Source organism: Mya arenaria, chromosome 4 (genome assembly GCF_026914265.1).
Source record: "Mya arenaria isolate MELC-2E11 chromosome 4, ASM2691426v1".
Taxonomy (NCBI): Eukaryota; Metazoa; Mollusca; class Bivalvia; order Myida; family Myidae; genus Mya; species Mya arenaria.
Genome location: NC_069125.1, coordinates 283,479 through 308,206, shown reverse-complemented (window position 1 = coordinate 308,206; position 24,728 = coordinate 283,479). Strand labels below are relative to the sequence as shown.

Below are 24,728 nucleotides of genomic sequence, written 5' to 3'. Positions count from 1 at the left end.
GAGCCGCCCGCCCGCCCAATTTTGACAAATTCAGGGGGCCATAACTCTGGAGTGCCTAGAGCGATTTGGCTGGTTATCGAACTTGACCTAGATATTTCACCAACAAACAAATGCAAATGATATATTGTGTGAGGATTTCCTCAGGTAGATAGGGAAGATTTATGGCTAAGCGACTAAATACCTAAATGGACAGTCGAGCATTTTTTATATTTATTTCAATGTAAATATCTAATGAATTATTGCATTATCATGTGTTTCAAGTATGTGTATTTTGTATGTATTACCTATTTTCTGTGTGTTATATTTTCAGTCTCAATATATTTTTGATTTTTAAAAGAAATTTCAAAATGAATTGTTTACTGTTGTATTTATTTACTTAAAAAGGTGAGAAATTAAGGGGTTGAAAAGTCTTCGTTTATTAGGGGTTGAAAAGTCTTTTGTTTTAGGTGGGGTTGAAAAGTCTAAGCACTTTTAGGGGTTGAAATGACAAAGGGGTTGAAAAGTCTTTGATTTCACAAATGACAAAGGGGTTGAAAAGTCTTGGGGTTGAATAGTCTGACAGCCCTAGAAATCATCGAAACAACCTTTCAGACAAGTTTCCAGGATTTTTGGGCTAAAAATGTTACCAATAGAGTGTTAACAAGGTTTTTCCATATGTGGGCTCTGTGACCTAGTTTCTGACTCCAGATGACCCATATTCGAACTTGAGCTAGAAATCATCGAAATGACCTTTCTGACAAATTTCCAGGATAATTGGGCTAAAAATGTTACCTTTAGAGTGTTAACAAAGTTTTTCCCTATTTGGGCTCTGTGACCTAGTTTTTGACCCCAGATGACCCATATTCGAACTTGAGCTAGAAATCATCGAAACAACATTTCTGACAAACTTCCAGGATATTTGGGCTAAAACATCTTACCTCTAGAGTGTTAACAAGGTTTTTCAATAATTGTGATCTGTGACCTAGTTCTTGACCCTAGATGACCTATATTTGAACTTGAGCTAGAAATCAACGAAACAACCTTGCTGACAAATTTCCAGGATATTTGGACTAAAAAAGTAGCCTCTAGAGTGTTAACAATATTTTTCTATTTTTTGGGTCATGTGACCTAGTTTTTAATCCCAGATGACTCATATTCAAACTCCTCCGAGTAATTACTGTGACAAACATCCTGACCAAGTTTCGTGACAATTCAGGCAAACAATTGACCACTAGAGTGTTAACAAACTAAGTGTGGACAAACGACGGACGACAGATATTCATCAATCCTAATAGCTTACCCTCAGCCTACGGCTAAGGTGAGCTTAGAAGTGGTGTTTCAAGGATGAAACAAATATTGAACATTTGTATGATTACAGAAAAAAAATCAGTTTATAACATCAGCAATTGAACAAGACTATAGTTATGGTTCCAATGATTTGCTTAAATACCATGCAATGGTAAACAGAAGACAGCGCGCTACACTTTTTCGCCGCTTTTAAGTTTAACGATTACAACGTTTAGGTAAATCACGCATGGATCACATTAAAACTAGATAATATGCCAAACCTTAACCAAAACACATTTTGTACTCAATTATTTTTTGCTGATCAATCTTTTTTTCCCTTTAGATTTTTGAAAAAGATTTTATTCAACATATTCTTTTGGTAAATGGGCTTTCATAAAGTACTAAACCATATACCAATACTAAAAGCTTTTGTTGATATGTGGTAAACTGAGTTAAGGCTGAGATTAAGATTTGACATAAGATCTTTTCGCGATATTAGCGCCAGGAACAAATAATGATTAAACTAAATTACAGATTTCCCAAATGCAAAAATTTGTTATAATCACATCGTGCACAATAATTGTCAAGATCCAAAATGACATTGTTTAAGCAACAAAATTACATAGTTTGTGCAGCAAAATGACATTGTTTTGAAAACTAAAATGAAATTGGTTCAACGCTTAACTAAGATTGCTTGAGTAAAAAAGTTTGAACACACAAATGGCATTACCTGAATAATAAAGCGTGAACACTAAAATGTCATTGCTTTAGCGATAAAGTTTGAACACTTAAATGGGATAACTCAAGTAAAAAAGTTTGAACACAAAAATTTCATTGCTTGAGCAATAAAGTTTGAACACAAAAATGGTATTAGTCTTGAAAGTAAAACAAGTTTGAACAGAAAAGTGTCTTTGCTTGTGCAATAAAGTTTGAACACTTAAATGGGATAACTCAAGTAAAAAAGTTTGAACACCAAAATGGCATTGCTTGAGCAATAAGAATGAACACAAAAATGGCATTACTCAAGAAAAAAGTTTGAACACAAAAGTGTCTTTGCTAGTGGCATAAAGTTTGAACACTTAAATGGGATAACTCAAGTGAAAAGTTTGAACAAAAAATGTCTTTGCTTGTGCAATAAAGTTTGAACACATAAATTGCATTACTCAAGTAAAAAGTTTAAACACAAAAAACATCATTGCTTGAGCAATAACGTTTTAACACTAAAATGGCATGTTTTAGCAATAAAGATCTGGCACCAGAATGACGGCAGTACCCTAAGGTCAACGTAGTTTATAAACTTTTTTTTTTTGCTGAAATGGAAAAAAATAATTAAAACAATAAATTAAGTGTCTATTGAAGTCACAAAACTGGGAAGCCAATAACTATATAAATATTGTCTGACTGTTCATTTTTTAAAAACTTATTAAAAGCAAAGTTGAACAACATCCTGTATACTCATATAGTTTAAATAACATTTGGTAACTGATCACAGTGTCATGTTCTCCGATATATATAGTCTTGAATAATGTATCATTATATTGGAAGTTACTTATATGTATGGGTAGTTTTGAACCAACAAGTGCCCTGACTATACCACAAGAGCACTGCAAGCTGATGCCAGTACTTGTCTTATTTTCTCTCAGGGAAACACAGTACATGTGCATATATGCATATACAACATGTGTATTCAGTTTAGTATTCATATTTTTAACGATTTTCAAGTAATAGCCAATTAGTTTTTTTGCAAGACAAATATAACAGCAACACTACTGTCACTGGCAGTTACCAAAGCACCAGCTTTTCAAAACAATGGCCAGAATAGCTAATAAGTACTTACTGGAAGATTCATTAAGCAATGCAGGACTCGTGTTGTTTGGCTTTTCGACATCATGCGGGTTTTCTCCAGCTGCATGGAAAGGAAATAAAACATTCTCATCAAACGTCCAACATCTCCAGTCAGTGAAAAATGTTTAAAGGCAGAAGTAAGATTTAAGACCATACCATGTCCTGTTTAAGTGTAAAACAATTTACTAAAGCATAAGATAACATCTGGCTGGCTAACTTGTATTTGAATTGTCCATTACCTCAATCATCACGCAACTGCTATGTTCAAATATAAGGAAACATACGTGACACAATAATTACTCACATAGGAAATTTTGACCATGATTTTTAACCAACAAATATATTTGTAATCATTGATAGAATGAACTTTTATAAAGTGTAAAATCTTATACAATATTTGATAACTAGCCAAATGAGTTGTGTTTGAGACTTGACTATTTTCGTGATAATGAGGCGAGGGACAAATTAATGATCAAACTAAAACCCTGATATATCGATGGCGAACTTCACCAAAACAATAATGCTATAATCATAAGTTTTCACAATTTCGGAAAACAGCCCTGTTAAGGGTCATCGGAACACATGGTGGTTTCAAAACGAGAAATAGTAACTTGTGAACAAAATATCAAAATTGCACCAAAATTGCTTTAAGAGTATAAAAAATAGCTTAATAAAAAAGTTAATAAGAGTGGAAACTCACTAAACCGGACAAGTTCCGGACTGGGCAAAATTTCCGGTTTAGTGAGGATTCCGGTTTAGCGAGGATTTGATGTACGGAGTAAGTTTACTCAAAATATTAACTGAGTTAACCTTTAAAGGGAAGTTGAAAACTGGAATAAAATAAAAACACATAAAGATAACATTATTTTACATCAACAATGGTTCAAGTAACTTGAAATAATGCATAGAATATACATGTATACTAGTATTCATTAATATATCAATGTGCATGTGTTTGTAACATTACAGATACAGTTTATATCTTTGTTAATGTACATGTATCTTTACGCTTCTAGTGTGACAAATAATGTTTAGTCAAAGTAATTCTTCTACATTACTTAAAGAAAGTGTCCAGTGTCGTCTGTTTCTGAGCTCTACATTTTGCTTTCACAATCTTAGTTTGCGTCATGGCATAATGTCCTGCACCTTATCGAGGTAGTCACTATCAACACATGTAGCAAAGTTCTTTATATGTTTGTTTAATGTTTGTTAAGTATGTTTGATAGTTTAATTAACGCACCGCTCTAATTTGATTCAATCATAGAAGTCTTTAGATAAAACAACCCTCCAAAATAATCACTTAATAACCGTTTCTAGTTCTTTATTTTCTGCAACAAACAAATTAATGTTTCAATCAATTTTCTTTTCACAAGTTTGATTATCGTTTGATTATCAAGCGATTATCGGGTTAACACAACATCACAGGTGCAATATTTAACGACGCACCGGCTGTCAAAACAAAGTGACACGCGATTCGCGAATTCCTAATACACAAAATCATTTTGACATGTTTGAACAAATATACGTCCGGTTTTGCGAGGTAAAATTACGTTGACAACTAACAATTTTTCTCAATTTTTTGTCCGGTAACCGGGAATCCGAGGTTCCGGTTTTGTAGAGATTATTTTACATTGAAAATAGAAGGGGAAAATCGGGACTCATATATAACATGTGTATCCAGTTTAGTATTAATATTTGTAACGATTATCAAGTAATAGCCAATTAAGATTTGTGCAAGACGACTATAACATTGACCTTTCTGCCACCGACGGTAACCAAGGCATAATCTACTACAAAACAATGGCTCAAATAGCTTAAATGTACTTACCATTTAACAGATCCATCTCACATGAAGTGGATGGATGTTGTTGGCTGTCTTCTTCCTCACCATGCGAGTTGGAACCCCTGAAAGGCCACATGCATGTGTTGAGTAAGGTGACGTCCATGGGTCTTGCAGTATTGATTTAAACAATGTCCTACCAGTCTACGTTAAAAAGTTTCGGAGTTACCATATTATCACAAACTATTTTTGAAATCTAGTAGTATGAAAGGAACAACATGAAAAACACACACATAATTGATTCGATTCTGATATGAAAAAAGCTGTTCATATTATTTCGATAATCTCACTGGGCATTGTCTGAGTATAAAGTAAATTGTGCATTACATGAATATGGTAAACACTATCTAGGAAGACCAGTACCAGCAAGGTGACTGTTGAAGTTTGTTTTTCCGACGGTAGCATACAATAATGACACCCAGTATCATAAATATTACGCCACAGCCCACTCCCACAATGACATAAACGCTGGCATTCTTTAAATCTGCAAAAAAAATGAGTTATTTATGGACATACATTTTTAAATAGATAAATTAATTGGTTTTATAGGAATATTTTTATTTTACAAATGGTTGAATATTCCTAAGCTAAAATTAGCTATTTTCCTGACAACAGCTTTGAAGGAAAAACTTTGCCACTTCTGCATCCTCAATAAAAGGGCTATGCGTCTTAGATCATTATACAGCTTAAAACTGTTCAAAACATTTTGGGAACTCGCCAGCGTAAAAACAATGGTAATTTCAGGCAGCTTTAGAGTTCAGAACAGGAGCGATGCATAGCGAATTCCAACGCTCAACTTATTTAAAGGGAATTATTGAAAGCAAACAAAAATATGGACCGTTTTTATATATGAATGTTTTGGCACCATGTGTACTAAGTTTTCCCACGGTGTCAATGGCCACGGTGGATGTTTTTCTCAACGCACTTATCGGTGACACCTAACATCAAAGGTTTAAAAATACCGCAATAATCACCTTCTGGATTTTGATTTTGATCGGTACTGATGTCGGAGAAGGTATTCCCATAAACTGTTGTACTTTTGTGACTGCCCGCTGTAAGAAGTGCACATTAAGTTCAACAAAAATAATTATCATTGAGATTGCTCTAATTTTGCAAAAGAAAATCTAATACTCCACTTTAGTTTCCATCCATGACACAGTCAAGACTTTGCAAACCAATACAATATATGAAAACCTGAAGATGATATATACTGAAAGAAAATTAAACTATCATCTAATCACCATTAAAAACAGGCAATCATTGAATCAACAACATTTTATATGCTTTGAAAATGCTCCAATGCATCTGCCACTGTGATGCAAATAAGTTGGAAGTGAAAGTTAATGGTCAGATGGTCTGTAGCTTTTCATTTGCAACTTGGTTTATATATATATATATATTTGGGCTTAGTTTTTCCAAATAGGATTAACTATGTGTTGTTTTAAATGTTTGTAATTTTTTGTTTTTGTGTTCTATGTCTTTGGCGTCCACCCTGTCCCATTAAACGGGGTTTATGTATAAACGTTTGGCTACTGAGCTTGTTTCTGTAGTTTTTCATATAAATATTGTTTTAAATGCAAGTTTCTGAATAAAATCGCATACAACTTTCATCACTTGCTAGAGTTTAGTGTTGACAAGGAACAAATCAGGATTTCTATTAAATTTTCTTGCCATTTTTGCACATAGCTTGTTATTGACAAAGCGTTGTCTCTTTTCCAACTGCTATTCTTAATCTTGGTGCACTAGGTTTGATTTTGTGTTCACAAAATCAGTCTATGGTGCTTATGCATAGGTTGTGGTACATTAAATGCACCAAAGATGGATTGCCGTGCTTCTTTTTTACATGCGCATGCTATGTATGCACTCATTTCCAAATATAGTACGAATATATCTGATACACTTCAACCATTTAAAAAGAATTAAGAATATGATATTACATTTTTATTAGAAATACGACCGATTAAATTGTACTTAATCACTCGCAAAATCATGTATGGTTTAAATACTTTCGAGTAATTTGTATCATTATTCAACAGTAGATTAAATCAAGTAGCATTTTTTCAAACCCTACCGTCAAGAATCCGTAGCAAACGCATTTTATTTCATTCATATATTGTGAAAAAATCGAGGAGCTATCACGCTCTAGCACAGGACCAATGATTACGAACAGTCTGTAGTCTTAGTCCATGATCAGACTCAGAAGTATAAAAACTGTAATTTTATTTCAAATACTCATTTTCTTCCATTGAGACTGTTCGTAAACATTGCTTCAGGACAGGAACCAATACTGGGATTTTAGACCAATTTATTTATTATTTCATATTGTTTTACAATAATTTCAGAGACTTGATAAAAAAATATTGATTTTGTATTATTAAGTACAATGTAATCTACCGGTAATCTCTATCAGGCATCTTCAAGTGGGCATTAAAATTCATAAATACTCACAAAAAATCCAATAAAGGTCACATACGTGTCATAATTAACTAGAAACAGAACAACACATACTCTTGATATATTCTGAGAAATGTACACAGTAGTTCAAGGAGTTAAAATATGGCTCAGACCGCCTCTTTGGTGCGGAGTCAAACCTATCTACAACCACGTCGCACTGAGGACGTTAAAAATATGTTGTTGACTGGCGCTCGGTTAAAGAAGGCAGACATAGGAATATTAAGAGTTCTTATTGTTGGTTAAAAGCACATGATAAACGGAGGACAACTGTTGGGTGCCAAATATGCCCTTGCTTGATTTTACCAATGAGCTTAAAGGGCTTAATCTTACCATCGCTGATATCAATAGAGATGACATAAGCAGTCGTTTTTAACTCGAAATTAAAGCATCAAAAAGGAAGATTAAAAAGGTCACAACCATTTCTGATTGTTTCTGCCACCCAATTAAAAAAATAGTGAGAATGACAATTCAGTTTCCAATTGAATCTAACAAGAGTGATAACCAAAATATCATTGAAGCCTTCTTATAGGTTTAGCAAAACATGGTATGTATACATGAGCGTTTTATCCCTGGCATCATGTGTACCAAGTCCTCGTACGGTTTTGAGTTATTGCTACGCTTAAAGTTCTGACAAAGCACACATGACAATGAAATCTAAGGTGAGATAAAACTAAAATGATTTTCTTTGAACAGCAGACTAGCTTATAAATTTAAAAACCGTTAATTTTTACAATAATAAATCACCTTTTGGAATACACACAGTGTCCTCAAATTCGTTACATGGAGTTTTTTGCACCCATCCCTCCAGACAGAGTGAACAGTTCTGACATGGCGTCACCTTGGAACTGATGTTGGAGAAGGTCTTCCCGTTTACACATCTCTCGCATGTTGTATCATTGTGACTGTCCCCTGTAAGTAGTGAAGATGAGCTTGAACTTTGCCCTATTTTATTATTCAACAAGGCAGTAATACACTACTACATCCCCCGCCGAATGAAGTACAGTACGTCCTACACATTTTGTCAAAGACGTGAAATTGAACAGACGATTATTAAAGATAAGAAATTGAGTCCAGGATTTTCTGGTATTTAATTAACTGTTATGTGGTTAGTTGCTAGTCAGTACTGTGCCTAAAGTGAAACAATCATTAATTCAGGTACTTTCATTTTAGAAATACATGCAGCAACAAAATATCGGCTATAGTTCTTGTGCACTTCTCGTCAGTAAGATATGTTTATGAAGATTGAATCCAATACCTCTAACACTTTGGAAGAAATGCTCAGGACGAGATTAAGTGTTAAAATAAACAGACGGAGATACCAAAAACAATATTGCAGCCAAAATAATGATTCCTGTCGGGTGTGTCACAATCAGATGTCCATCTTTTACCTACACTCTGTTATGTGATAGTTTCTAACATACAATTACAGAAATATTCATATTCCAAGGCTCAACTTTATCACAACATAGTGATTTATCCGTAAAGAAGTTCTATGAAGATAGTATTTGCTTTAAAAAATATATCGGAGCTTATCTTAATCCAAAAATTGGGCTAAAATGTCCAATATGATTTTTCATTTGAAATTTTCTTTTTTTGCAGAAATAAATTCAGTATGCATTTACTATTTTATTCTATAAGAATGTGTTTTATAATTGAGATAAATTATTCCTCTTTCTTTTGCAGGTTATTTTTTTGAGATACGCTGAGCAATTTCTGTTTTATGACAAAATATCCAAGATCACTATTTCGTTATACAAAATCACTTTTGCTGGCTTACTTTCTTTATTTGAATTAATATTGATTAATGAATATCAGAATACTGTTATTTTCAGTTTTTTTTAATCAAGGAAGACAAGTATACAAAGTTTTCAATCCATTTTTTATGGTGGTTCAAAGGATTACTAAACTGCCTCAAGAGCAAGTTCGTTGACACCAAACAGCAAAAAAATTGTCTTGTCCGTAGACCTACACTATATCAATGTTGCAAATAGTTATATAGCAACAAATTATGGCAACAGATACACCAGCCTTTGATGTAACTATAATATCAAAATGGATATCAAAATGTATTTTATACTTGATTTTCATAACGTACATTAACAGAAATGTCTTGTCCGTAGACACATGTCCAGTCCGTAGACACATGTAAAATCAATTCTGAGATCATTGTATTACTCTGAGCAAATGATTTTAGATATTTTTGGAATATATGATTATGGTTTGGTCCAAAAAAAACAAAAACAAATTATTCAAATATTGCCAAAAGTAATATTTTATATAATCATTTCCCAAGATGTATTTAATAAATTCATTTTAGATTTCTGTAACTAGTTGTGTCATGTGTGTCTTATTCAAGAATGATGTCTAATTAACTAAAGAAACGGATGGATAAAGAAAGTATCATTCGAAATATAGTAATTGAACTTAAATATTAATTCACTCTACCTAACAAATTAGTCTACGGACAAGACAAAAATGCATAACATAATATTACATTGGTTTTATTCCAATGCAGGAGTAACAGTCTAATTCTTTGAAATGGATCTTCGAAGAAAAAGCAAAAAAATAAACATTAGAACCACAAATTAAGCCTAAAAGGAAAAAGAGGTGACTTGCAAGTAGGCTTGTTTGTGATTTTATGTCTTTGGCTTTTACCCAGTGCCATTAAACCGGGTTTAAGTTTAAACTGTTTGCTACTGAGCTTGTTTCTGTACTGTCTGTCAGTCTGTTGTCTGTCTGTCTGTGTGTGACTGTAAGGCTGTCTGCGAAGCTGTGATAGGACATGGCTCAGTGTTTGTCAATTTGATCTACAATGGCATTTGATGAATAGTGGCATTTTGTTCAATGGTGACCTTTGCGAAACAGGGGCAATTTGCTTAAAGGTGGCCTTTGCGAAACATGGGCAATTTGCTTAACGGTGGCCTTTACGAAACAGGGGCAATTTGCTTAACGGTGGCCTTTTCGAAACAGGGGCAATTTTCTTAACCGTGGCCTTTGCAAAACAGGGAAATGCTGACACTAAAGGGTTAGGGTTAAACCTTATGTATAGCTGCAACCTTACAGTTTGTAGCCAGTTAACAGTTGGCAGCCACTTAACAGCTTGTAGCCAGTTTACAGTTGGTAGCCAGTTAACAATTGGCATTCACTTTATATTAGGGATGCAAACGAATATTCGAATATTAGAATATTCGATCAAATGTTTGGTATTGGAATGTCAAAATCGGTATTCGAATATTCGAAGTTTTGTTGTTGAATAAATACAATAATAAATATTTTGCCTACAACTATGTTATTGTGTTTAAGATTCGTTTGTCTTGTTTTTACAACAATTGGCCCAAAGTGCCTGAGGTGTGAATGTGATGGCAATACACTAAACACGTGTCATATATCATTTAGGGACATATCTGCTGGTACTATAAAAAGTCCCCGTGATTTTACAAAAACTGGCTGTAAGACAAGTGACACAAAAACTCACAATTATTTTCGGTAAATTGCCTCTACCAATTAAGAAATAAACTAGTCCCCAAGTTGGTTTGGTTTTTCCATAGTTTCTTTTAGTAGAGGTCAATCCCAGAACGAGGCTGCTCATCCTACGGAAAGACCCTCCATTGGCGCATAACGCCAATTGACCAGAAATCCATTTAAGTTCATGTTGTTTAGAAATATGAAGGTAGAGGAAATAATTTAAAAGTTGTTTTTTTCTTTGTTCATAAAGTATTACTTTTTGTCTTTCTGAAATAAGGAATTTCAGAGTCTTATTTGGTGAAATTTAGGGTCCGCCGTGCGTAGTGGTTATGACAAAGTAGAGCTAAAATGCTCCAGCTATTAAAATAGCAAACATTTTAATAGTTTACTTCAACTTTCAAAAGATGTATTTTGGTAATCGAATATTCGTTCAAAAGAATAACCGAATATTCGAATATCAATTTTGCCATTAGTTTGCATCCCTACTTTATATTCAGCCATATAAAGCCTAGCTTGCCCTTCCGCAGACACCTTATGTATGGCTGCCACTTAACAGTTTGTAGCCAGTTAACAGTTGGCAGCCACTTTATATTCAGCATATTGATGGGTTACTGACATATCATGCAGCAAATAATGTTAAATGTTCTTTGAACTGTCCCTATCTTACAATTAACTATTTCAATTTGGATCTTTCTTTTGACTTTCAAATAACATATAATTTTGGTTTATAAATTTTATATCATGTAACATGCTAAAATATTTTTATGTGATGAAATAGCTGCAATTAACCTCTTTTCATGTTTACTTTGGCATAAGAGGCATTGTGAAAATAAATGCTTATTTCTGTAAATGATAAATATCTTAATGTTATACCTAAACTCACAATTGTCCTGTCTGTAGACAGATATAGTAGATCATTTATTCAATACCTTACAGAATCAAATGTATATAATGTTACAAAAAAAAAATGAAAATTTACATATATATAAATTAAAATGTCCCATCCGTAGACATATGAAAACATAACTGACCTTTAAATGCGATAATTCTATTTCAATTTGACATAAAATTATACATATATATATATACACCTTTTGAAAAAAAATTGAAACTCCTACCCATAAATGTAAGTTAATATTGCCAAACTGTAGAATTGTTGAAGGATACAGAAGTTTTTTTAGCAATGTAGTTCTGTTTGCTCTATAATTTGTTAATGTGTCCTGTTCTTTTTTCTTTTAAGTTGAGTTACAACTTCATATTTGTATTTTTTTCTGGTTCTTTGTTCATTCAATAAATTTATTAAGAATTTTATTTGTTATTATTGACAATTTATATCCTAATATTATCTCAAGTTTGCATGCATGTTAAAATGTCCTATCTGTAGACAAAATCCAATGGAAAAATAAATCATTTCAAATGGCAAAATTTTTGTAACTATTCATCTTAGGATAATAAATATATATATCATTTTAAAGAGAATTAAAAAGCCTGTCCAAAAGTGTGACTTTAACAGCTATACAGACAATTCTGAATGGATTAAGACAACTGAAAGATGACAGTTTTATTCAAACGGAGACAAATGTGAGCAATTGTGATTTTTTCAAAGAACAAAAAATGAAGGCAATGTAATTCTGCTTTCCGTCTCGTAGCTTTACATACTGATGTTACGATAAGAACCATTTGACGCCATAATGAATGATAAAATATTATCAAAGTAGGGTTATAGAATTGTAAGTAATTTGTTTTTTTCTCTCTAATGTACAATGTTTGAAATGCAAAATTAATGAAACCCTGTAAGCATTTTGAATTTTTTTCATATAATATCATTATTTGGGCTTCCAAAAAAATGATTATCTCACTAATCAAAAGAATCTGAAAAATAGCCCCATGTGAAACATAGTTTGTACATCTGATTGTGACACACCCGTGTGGATTCCATTTTTTCAAGTATATTACTTTTGGAGTTAAGCTCCTGGCAAAAATAAGGCATAATAATATAAACAACGAGGGCAATTATTAAAAACATATTGCAGCTAGAGGTGTGGTTCCTGCGCAATGCACTTTCCCAAAGTATTTTCAACCAAAACTCGATACAGCATGCAGAGTTATGGTTTCTGTGCACTACACTTGAATAAAGGCATTTATTAAAACTAATACCACATGCAGTGTTATGGTTTCTGTGTACTGCACTTACCTTCAGTAAGACATAGCTGTATGTGGAATTTGATGTCAATACCACGAAGGACCTTTTGAATTACGATCTGGACGAAACATAACTATCAACATGAACAAAGGGCAAAACTAAAAAAAAATATATTCCGCCATAGTTATGTTGTTTAGAGGCTTATTCCACACTTGTGGTGAAAAATTGGGTATTCCACAACTTTGTTTTTTTAATTTTAGTTAATGAATACTATTAGTCCATCCTACATTAGATAAGTATGTTACAAATAGATCAGAGAGATAAATAAACATAACTTATAACAAATACCGATTTTTTTATTTTTTTTTATTTGGAATTTGTGTTACAGAAATTGTTGAATTTTGCGACCTAAAATGGGACAAAACAGTGGTAAGTGTGTTTGTGGTAATCTGTGGACTATTCTACCTTTTTTGGCTGAATGTGTGATATATATATCAATAATTTGATGTAGAAGAAGGGAGTAATCTAAATGCACTTAACCAAATCATTTGAAATGGTTTGAAAAAAAATGGTTTGAAAATACACGTATCGCTCGTTACCGTCGTAATTGTAATAAGCAAAGGGCAATAACTCTTTCAAAAATGGTCAAATCAGGAAAGCCCGACAATATGCGCTGCTTCACTTTAGGATCATCAATCTGTGAAAGTTTGGTAGAAATGGCATGAAAAACAAAGGAGGAGTTGCGAAGAAACCAATTTTAAATGTAAAATAAGCAAAGGGCAATAATTCTTTCAAAAATGGTCGATTCGGGAAAGGCCGACAAAATGCGCTGCTTCACTTTATGATCATCAACCTGTGAAAGTTTGGTAGAAATCACATAAAAAATGTAAGAGGAGATGCAAAGAAATGAATGTGGGACGGACGGACGCACACACGCACGGAAGCGCGCCTACCATTACTATATCCCCTCACCTTTTTAAAGGCGTGGGATAATTATCCCCAAAGCTTTACACTAGTGTTTGAAAATCAGACTCCATTTGCTATCGATTATCGAATTGAATCGGACCAAGCATTTCGATTTACTATCGGACAATAATCGGAAGTCCATAATATCAGTAAGGAATACATTATTTATACATAATATCTCGAAAATTTAAATGGTTAAATCTTGATTCAGTACGTGTGATGCTATAGACATGCTTTTTGCAACAAAAAGTAAATTTCCATAACGGTTACCCCTTTCTGTCTTTTAACAACGAAAAAACAACAACATTACAACACAACACATACTTAATAATGGCACATTATTCTACAAAATGATGCACATTGGAACATGTTAATATTTTATTCATGTCAATGCATATTTATTTTTTGTGAACCTGTTAAATTTAACATTTAATTGGAACATATTAATTTTATAAGACTTTCAACAAAAAAGTAATTTAGTTAATTAAAACCAAACCAAAAACGGTTTTAAAAACAGAATGCATCATGCCGGGATCCCCAGTATTTACAGGAAAGACCGCACCCACTATCATAGAGACAGGTTATTGATGATTTTTTTATGAAATATATACACAATTAAGATTAATTTGTTATTTTGGGAGAGGTTGTAAGTTTTTAAGCAAAAATGTTAACATTCACCGCATTTGTGTAAGAGAGTGACCTCCCTTGTTTAAATGAACTCGGCGAGAATTTATCTGAAAGAAAAAAATACATTTACTCGACCTTTACCACAAAACAAAAAAATACGTAGTTACCAGAAGTAACATTAGCGACATCGATTTTGGACAACCACTATCGATTGTCGCCGACATATAGCATTGTCAGCGACCATTTAACGATTGTACTTGATAATCGTTTCATCACTACTTTACACCATCTTAATTTATTATGATGTTGAATGAAGATTGGTAAAATATCGTGCTTTAATAAGGAAATTCGAAAATACTTCCTCGATTCTCATTGATTATGTAAGTGTCATGTTATTAATAATAGTCTCTCATATTGAGGTAAATGCAAACCAACATACCCAATTTCATCACGCCATATCCGGGCTCACATGGCAATACTTTTTGGCAAGCCCCGACGTTTCCTTCTCTCCAGTACCCAGATTTACACTCACATATCGTATCGTGAAGTCGCGTACATGCCTCTGCCACAGCTTCACCCGATGGTTGATCAGTTCCTGTACATTCAGTACACCTTTTACAATAAATTGCTCGATTGTAGTTCTCAGTAAACCGTCCATCATCACAGTCCTCACATATTGCCTCGCCACCGTCTTGAGTACAATGTTTAATCCAGTAAGTGCCAGGTTTACACATTTTACAATGGATGATTTCGAGGTTAACTTCTATTGAATAATAATAAGTGTCATTAACCTGTGCCAAAGATCCTATTGTGGATACCATCACAAACAAACCACAAGTAATGGATACTTTCTGAAAGAAAAAAAGTAAGCTTTGACTTACACATTCCAGTAAGCTCGTGTTTAGTCCAAATAAGACTTATGTTGAGATTTTTTTACGAATTTTGATATGGCAAACTTCTTACTATTAGTAAAATCCCAAAAGATACGATCAATAATGTACACATTATTCTTCGTAAGCATTTTTATATAAACCAGCTACATGAGTTATATTAGCAATTGCACGTTAAAATGACCAATGCTAAATTTCTAAACGAATCATGTTTGGTTGAAACTTTTAACAGCATCGTTGGGTCAAGGTCTCCCTACCCTTAAAGAATGTCCTTCCAAAATCAGTGAATGTTGGCCTTTGATAAAACAACAAAGCGTGAAATTTACACGTTTGATTGTTATTCTCAATGTCCATAACGAAGCATATGTGTTAACATAAAACACTACAAAGTAACCAAATAAGTGTTTAGAACATGTATATATATGTATACAAAAAAAGATTAAATTTAACCGCACATTCTAATGCAGAAAGCTTACAGAATCTTATTGAAGACTGATGCATTATAATAGTAAATACTATTATTCAATCCAGTGTAAGGTCAATTGATATAATACACACGTAAAACCACCCATTGTACATTTGCACTATGCATTACCTTTGAACCTTACTTTTAAGGCATTTGAAAACGAGCTAATATTTTCGTTATGCGAGACAACAAGGCCAGGTCATGGTCTATCTAGGAAAAAAATCATCTACTGATCACCCAGTGAAACAACGACCTACGAAGCAGTGTAGTAAATTAATAAAGTGTTCATGCTTATTCCTACATTGACACTCTTATTCAAAATCAATACATACACATGTAAAACAAATATAAATTTTCAGTGATAAACCTTTAACTTCTTACTAAATAACGCATTTATGGAAAATATTACTTATTTTAATATATAACAAGATTGTAACCGTGTATTTAATGACTAAAAACGCAAATATATTAAATGATTGGTGAATGCTAAAAGATTTACTGTGATTAACTATAGTCTCATAAGGTATGAATACCGTGTTTTCTGCAACTTTCTTTCATTATTAAACTCGGTATTCTTCATAAGATTGTTTTTGACATTTATTCACCCTTTTGGTATATTTAAATAATTGTATTGATTGGTAAGTCCTATTTGGGAATAAGAGTGCATCTTTAACAAACATGTATATAACAATGTGAAAGTTTTCTTAATTAACTCGAAGATGGATTAAAAGTATTTCAGTTCACTTCTTTGTAGCACCAGTTACACGGAATATAATTCGAAAACACAATATCAGTTACTTTTATGCTTGATGTGTTAAAGCTGTTATGTCTAATCCAAATATATAACAACGCATTTTACTCTTGTTAAATATATTGTTTCCAGTTTGTTTTGTGTAACACATTGATTTTTTTCGATGACAAAACATCAAAAGTTCGAATTATGTTGTTAGTTAATGAATAGCTAAAAATATGATAGAATTAGCATTCCTGTTCTGAGAGGTGTAACGCTTTTGAATACGAGGTATAATGTGACCTATATTAAGCTTTTATTTACTTAAGTTCTGTTCAACCTTCATGGCAAGTTTGAAAATCCTATAATACATGGTCAAGATACAGCCTTGACAAGCATTATTTCAACAGTTGACCACTAAGCGTGACCTTGACCATTGAGGTATAGACCTGGGTCTTGTGCGCGACATGCACCTTTATGGCAAGTTTTATGAAAATTATATAATGCATGGTTTAGATACAGCACCGATAAGATTATTTCAACCTTTGACCTCTAAGCGTGACCTTGACCTTTAAGGTGCAGCCCTTGGTCTTGTGCGCGATATGCTGCCTCATCATGGTTAACCTACATGGCAAGTGTGGGGGGGGGGGGGGGGAAGTCGGAAGTGATAGGTTTCGGCGAGAAAAATGCTAACTTTTTTGCCTTTGCCTATTGTTTAGATTTGCGCGAAGGGATGGTGGTGGCTGGGGCTACTGTACTATACTCTATATATGAGGGGTGGGGGTTGTTATGGGGAAGCGCTTTGTAAAGAAGCAGAAATTGAATGGGTTAAAAGCTACAGCTTATAACCGGGAAACACTTTCATTACTGTGCGAAAGGGGGTCGCTCTGGCTCATACTTGGAGTGGGTGGTGAGTGGTGAGGAAGCTTGAGGGCGGAGAGGCCATAAACATGCATCAAATGTTACAGTTAATGATTACTGCAAAACACTCGTTTTCCCAATCATAGTGTGTGAGGGTCTTGTTGCAGACTGATGTTTACACTATACTCTCTGTAGGGCGAGAATGCTGTGAGTGAGAGGTGGGACGGGCATACCTAATACGGTGCAAATTTTGCTATACAAATCCTTTCATGGTGCTAACTTTGATCTATTAATAAGCACTTTCCTTACGTTCTGCAGATTCATACATTTTAACCAATCACGTCAATTATAACTTACCACGTCCTAATGGCTCAAGTTGTTGAGACTTTAATGAGCCAATTTAAATTCCATATAAGCTTTCAACTTTTCCCGTACCATTCATCGTCTTCGTTTCAGAACAAATGAAAACAAAGTGAAACGCTTATCATGAAAGCACTCAAAAATCTATTCCTGATTAGATGTCAATATTTTAATGTTATTAATTAGGTGATTTCATATTGGCCTAGTTATTTGTCCGAGGTTAGCTGTATTTGCCTGAGCCCGAAAGGGCGAAGGCAAATACAGCTGACCGAGGACAAATAACTTGGCCAATATGAAATCACCTAATTAATAAGTATTTTATTAATTAACTATTACCATTTTGGTTAAAAACATTCTTATAACTTACCTTTATGTTCACAGTGAAGCCGTATTTTAACCCTTAATCATTCATGGTGTCTGCTTTTCTAGACTTGACTTTGCTGATTTTGACATGCATCCTTAGAGTGACATTGCACATACTTATGAATAAAGCCCTGTACATTGTAAGGAAGCATCGGACAAATAACTAGGCCAATATGAAATCACCTAATTAATAACATTATAATATATGTATGCATAATTTCCACTACACATCATATATTAGTAATCAGTGACAGCATGGTTCTTAGTAATGATTACCCAATTGGAATCTATCCCAGTGGGGTCTCATTACTGATATTGGAAACAGACAGGAACCAATATCTCACAATTAATCAACTATTACGTATTTGACGAGATACAGAGACAATTGCGGTACCAATACCAGACAATATTACGATATATGCCAGAACTCGCTCAATATCAACCAAACTCGGCCAATATCAACAAAACACGGCTAATATGAGTTTCCTCCATTTTGATTGGCTACAGAACTCGCCTAATATAGAAATTGAGAAATGGGCCATTTTCATTGGCTGTCGAAACTCGCCTTATATATATGTGAAATATGCTGGAAAATATTTTTAAAGGTAGCTATATTTTTTACAGTTTTCCGACTGTTTTGAAAATTTTGTGCTTCGTATAAACCTATTTGGAATACTTGAACCTACTGAATGATTGAACCACTTTGTACGGTTTGATATTATAGTTGAATTTAACCCGTTGGTGGATTTTACGACTATTATGATTTTGTACACCGACAATTAGGATGACGAAGAAATCGTAACAACTTGCCCATCTCCGGCAAGCTTTGAGATAGACAATCGTAACAACGCGGCCATCTCCGCCCGGCAAGCCATATCTTGATACTAGCCGAGGAGTTCCGATTGGACGACGAAGGTGAAACATTAGACGTTTTGGCAAACGATTTAAGAAATTAAGACGAAAAGACATGCTTCCTAACAATTCATAAATATGTGCAATGTCACTTTAAGGATGCATGTCAAAATCAGCAGTCACGTCTAGAAAAGCAGACACCATGAATGAATAAGGGATAAATACGGCTTTGAACAATGTGAACTAAAAGCCTAGTATAGGTCATGAAGGTAAGTTTAAAAGAATGTTTTTAACCAAAAGGGTAATAGTTAATTAATAAAATACTTATTAATTAGGTGATTTCATATTGGCCCAGTAATTTGTCCTCGGTCAGCTGTTTTTGCCTTCGCCATTTCTGGCTCAGGCAAATGCAGCTAACCTCAGACAAATAACTACGCCAATAATGCAATATGAAGTCACCTAATAAATAACATGTTAATAATGCAACAGTCAATTGTAACCATGGCCCCCCAGTTCCGGGGGGGATAGATGGGGGGGTCACGGACACTACGGACCATGTACATTACGGACCAGATTTAGGGACACTACGGACCAGATTTAGGGACATTACGGACCATCTTCGGAAACTTACGGACCATCATTGTTAATGTTTTTAAACATTTGGGTTTTTTTATTTATTCACTCATTGGTCTTAAATTTGTTAATAAATACTTGAATATGAGTGCTCAGTATGACAATTATCTTTAATGTAACTGAAAAATCCCATGAAATTCCAATGTGAAACATCAATGTATTTAATAAAATATTATAATAATGTGAATAATAATGAACGAAATATGTGTTTATCTTATAATTGTAAATGTGGATATTAATGTTTTCATATGTGATCGATTGCTTTCTGAAATAAACTTTGGATCGTCATATTTATTTGTTTTCCGTTTCATCTGTTTTAATTGAAAGGTTCAGTGAAAGTGCGCCGTTACAATGGGTTTTCACACTTTTATGATTGCCAATTAAAGGTTGTCCGTATAATGTTTGTTTCTTTTGTAATAAACCGCCGATAATTACGGGTACAATTATAACTGATAAACACTAATTACCGGTAAGGCAACAGAAATTGCCAGTTTAAACATCAGTTTGCAAGAATTGCAACAAACACACATCGTTTATTTAATATAAAGCAAGGCCGGCTCATGAAGCTTTTGGCAGAGTATTCTGCCAACGAGTTGTCTACAAGCAGTCTGCTCAAAGCATGTGCGAGACTTTATGGGCCTGTTTAGATATGAATGGTGGCTTTGGTGACATATGCTGTTTATTCGTGATTCATGTAAACACTGATATGTTCTTATATGTGCTCGATTTATTTTGGGAAATAAACTGTTTTGGAAAATATTTCTGCTCGATTTATTTTGGGAAATAAACTGTTTTGGAAAATATTTCTTCTGTTGCTTTTAACTGATTTAACTGCCGATCTTTCAAATTTCGTTCATTATTTTTCACATAATTGTTATAAATGCATAGGTCTTTAACACCTTTTGGAATTTCACAAGTTTTATATTCGAACTTCACGGGATTTTTCACAGTTTTATGGAAGATATAACGTCATACTGAGCACTCATATTCAAGTATTTATTAACAAATTAAAAACTAATGAGTGAATAATTTAAAAAAAATAATGTTTAAATCATGGTCCGTAAGTTTCTGAAGATGGTCCGTAATGTCCCTAAAACTGGTCCGTAGTGTCCCTAGATCTGGTCCGTAATGTCCATGGTCCGTAATGTCCATGGTCCGTAGTGTCCGTAATTCAGATGGGGAAATGGGCCATGTTTTTGCCTTTCAGGTGGCCCCGCAGTGCCGGGTGAATGCGGTGGTTTTATCTTCGTTTTAAAATATAGTGGGTAATTAGTCCAAATAATTGTACGTTGACGGATTTTTTTTTAGATTTTTGATATGGCAAATCCTTCAGGGATTGGAAGAATCCCATATAACACGTCTATTATTTTAGACTAAGTGGATAATGTGCCTTACCTGGGGTGCGGGGCATTTGGCAGGGATTTGACCATCTGTTCGTCCCCACAGGGCGAGGATTTTAGCCTGGGTTGGCTGGACCGAAAGTCAAAAGTCCCCGCTTATCCCCAGACCTGGGGAGCCGTGGTTACAATTGACTGGTGCATAACATGAACATAATTGATATTGAAGCAAGCATTGTAAGCATTTACAATGAATGCTGCATGATTTTTTATTTTTTTATATATGCCTTCATTTAATAAGTATACTTTCCCATTTCCGCTATTTTGACCAATGTTTAAATGTAGTTTACCTAAATGGACGTCAACGAGTATTTGACAATTTTTTTTACTATGCTTGAGACGTCCCAGCAAAAAGTAGCGAACAATTCTTGATCAGAGAAACCTCGCAGCCACAATTTTGAAATTATCTCCGTTATAAATTCAAATTAATATGAAAATATTATTGCCTACTATTTAACACTTATTTATTTATGTCATTATGCAAAAAAATATTCAGAGTAATGATATCATTTAAAGCTGCACTCTCACACATTGAACATTTTGACAACTTTTTTATTTTTTGTCTTGGAACGAGCCAATTTATGCGAAAATCCATGAAAACCAATTATATACCAGATTGCTGACAAAAATTAGATCGTAGATTTTTATATTTAAATTCAAAAATTGATGTTTTATGCTTTTTAGCTCGACTATTCGAAGAATAGGTGGGCTATACTACTCACCCCAGCGTCGGCGTCTGGTTCAAGTTTTAGGGCAAGTTGGGATTTTCACTTATAAGTCCAATACCCCTATATTCAATTGACTTAATACTTCACACAGTTGTTCAGGGCCATCACATGATGAGGTTAGATAACTCCATATTATCCTTTACATAGATAATGGCCCCTGATTGACTATGGAACTTGGGTTAAAGTTGTAGGGCAAGTTGGAATATTTAATGATAACTTCTATATCTTTTGTTCAATTGACTTAATACTTCATACAGTTGTTCAGGACCATCCCACAATGAGGTTACATAACTCCCTATTATCCTAAATACAAGTTATGGCCCCTGATTGACTTAGGTTAAAGTTTTAGGGCAGGTTAAAGTTTTAGGGCAAGTTGGGATTTTCACTTAAAACTCCAATACCATTCATTCAATTGACTTAATACTTCACACAGATGTTCAGAGCCATCACATAATGAGGTTAAATAACTCCGTATTATCTTTTATACAAATTATGGCCCCTGATTGACTATGGAACTTAGGTTAAAGTTTTAGGGCAGGTTGGGATATTGTTTAATAACTTCTATACCCTTCATTCAATTGACTTAATACTTCACACAATTGTTCAGGACCATCACTCAATGAGGTTACATAACTCCATATCCTTAATACAAGTTATGGCCCCTGATTGACTTGATTGAAGCAAGTAAAAGTTAAGGGATGTTGGGATTTTAATAAAACAAAACTTCTATACTGTTCATTAAATGCACTTTATAAAATTCAAAATTATTCACAACCATCTTACAGCAAGAAACATAACTCTGTTTTAAGCCTAAATACAAATTATGACCCTTGAATTTTTTTAATTTTTTTTAAATTTCCTTTGAAAGGCATATTTGTATATTCTTAACCACATTTTCATAATGGGAAATCAAGTTATTTGAATGACTTGCGTCATTGTTTGGGCGGGCTGGTGGGAGGGCAGCATCAAAGTCACCTTATGTATCGAATAGTTTTAGTTAGGTTAGACATAAAGAGACCAAACTTGGTATTATTACATCGTTATTGTATTCCAAGTCAAAGCGGCGTAGTCAAGCGCGCTGTCTTACGACGGCTCTTGATTCTTAAACTGTTAGGAACGGTTTAAGCCATAAAACATTAATTTTCGAATGGAAATATGGAAATCTACCATCTGATTTTTTGTAAGCAATCTTATATCACTGGTTTGCAGATTTTAGCAAAAATTTGCTCTTTCCAAGACAAAAAATAAAAAAGTTGTAAAATTGGTATATATCTGTGAGAGTGCAGCTTTAACACTTACATGTGTCGATCGTTTATCAAGTATCCCGATATCTGTAAATCTGTGTCAGGGACAAATCTGACAGGTTGTGTACATGTATTTTATAAAATGGTATTCGTGACCCAGAATATATCTATGTGAAAGTAACGACTTTAATGACAAATTTAGTCCAGTTTAGATCACTGTTGGGTATATATTGAACAATTTTGTTATTATTATTCAACATGGATTCATAATATTACTATATAGTATTTCGTCCAGTGTTAAATGGTAGAGAGTTGTAGAGTTACAGGGATACATAAGAAATGTCAAAATATTAAAAAAGTATCCCTGATTGCTCATTATTGTAGCTATGATTAAATGATGTTGATGATTCGTAATTACGTGCATTGATGGTAAGTGATATTGTAGTGTTGGGAATCGGACAGAAAAATTACTATCGATAATCGGTCTATGAAACAGATCAATGATCGATTATTAATTTATTTAATCATTATTAAATTTTTTTTTGTTCATCATATTTTAAAAGGCAAACAGATACAGTACATGCACTGATTTTAAGCACCAATGTTCCCTTACAATATTGTTTGTACATTTCTTTGTATAAATTACATTATTTATTCAGAACGCAACTGTCCTTTAGTGTTTACAAGTTACTATTACAGAACATGAGACCACAGGCTCTAAATTTTGTCTTACATTTAGTATTGTAAACATGTGTAAAATAAACACAAATATATTAATTTCTTTTTAATAATTACACTGAAAAGCGGCGGAATAGTCGAGCGTGCTGTATCTGTGACAGCTCTTGTTTTAACAAGCCCTGCTATATAAAATTCAGAATTAGAGCAAGCCCGGAAGACATTTTACCAGTGCAGGGCTTGCGGGCTTGTATTAATTTTGACCACTGATAAAGTATGAGCCCTACCCTCCAATACCTCTACACTGAAATATCTTAAGTATTTGAGACTTCTTCATAGTCCCTTTTCATTGCAACACAATTAGCAGCAGCATTAAACCACCTCTCATACTCTTATTTTATGTACTTATGGAAATGAAGGGGGTTTCCAAGTTTTAGCCACACTCCCCCCCCCCCCTCCGACTTCCTCACCCCTCTGCAACCACCCATAACCACGGACTTTCCGTGGTTTCGTTCCACCAACCGGGTAATGGTAACTGTCAACAAAGATTATCAAAAATTCAAAGACAGATAACAGGTTTAATTCAAATAGTTCGTTCGCCACGCAACGGAAGCATATGGGCCATTTTGACAAAGAAACAAACCAACCCAATACTAACCATTGACAACCACATTATATACTAAATAATAATTAAATGGTCAAGCATGCGAATAATTTTTGAATTCCGCGCTCGTCGTTGATCTCTATACGGGTATTAGCTTGGTGCATTATACCCGTATAGAGATCAACGACGGGTCGTGCTAAAAGGCTGACCAAATGGCTGCCAATATAGATATAGAGGGAAAAGGCTGACCAGGCCAGAAAAGGCTGACTAGAAAAATGAGAATGGAATTTTTTTAATATCTTATTATTTTTTTGTTGTT

At 33.9% G+C, this 24,728-nt stretch overlaps 1 protein-coding gene across 1 annotated transcript; it reads right to left on the bottom strand.

Moving 5' to 3' along the window:
* Positions 1-1,134: 1,134 nt before the first annotated feature.
* Positions 1,135-24,538, bottom strand: LOC128232882 (tumor necrosis factor receptor superfamily member 16-like). The gene is made up of 8 exons (XM_052946664.1): positions 24,464-24,538; positions 15,046-15,457; positions 8,150-8,314; positions 5,926-6,003; positions 5,315-5,435; positions 4,940-5,016; positions 3,104-3,172; positions 1,135-2,576 (listed from the first exon to the last, which is right to left on the bottom strand). The coding sequence occupies exons 1-8, from the start codon at positions 24,476-24,478 to the stop codon at positions 2,557-2,559; spliced, it is 957 nt and encodes a 318-aa protein (XP_052802624.1). The 5' UTR covers positions 24,479-24,538; the 3' UTR covers positions 1,135-2,556.
* Positions 24,539-24,728: the final 190 nt, after the last annotated feature.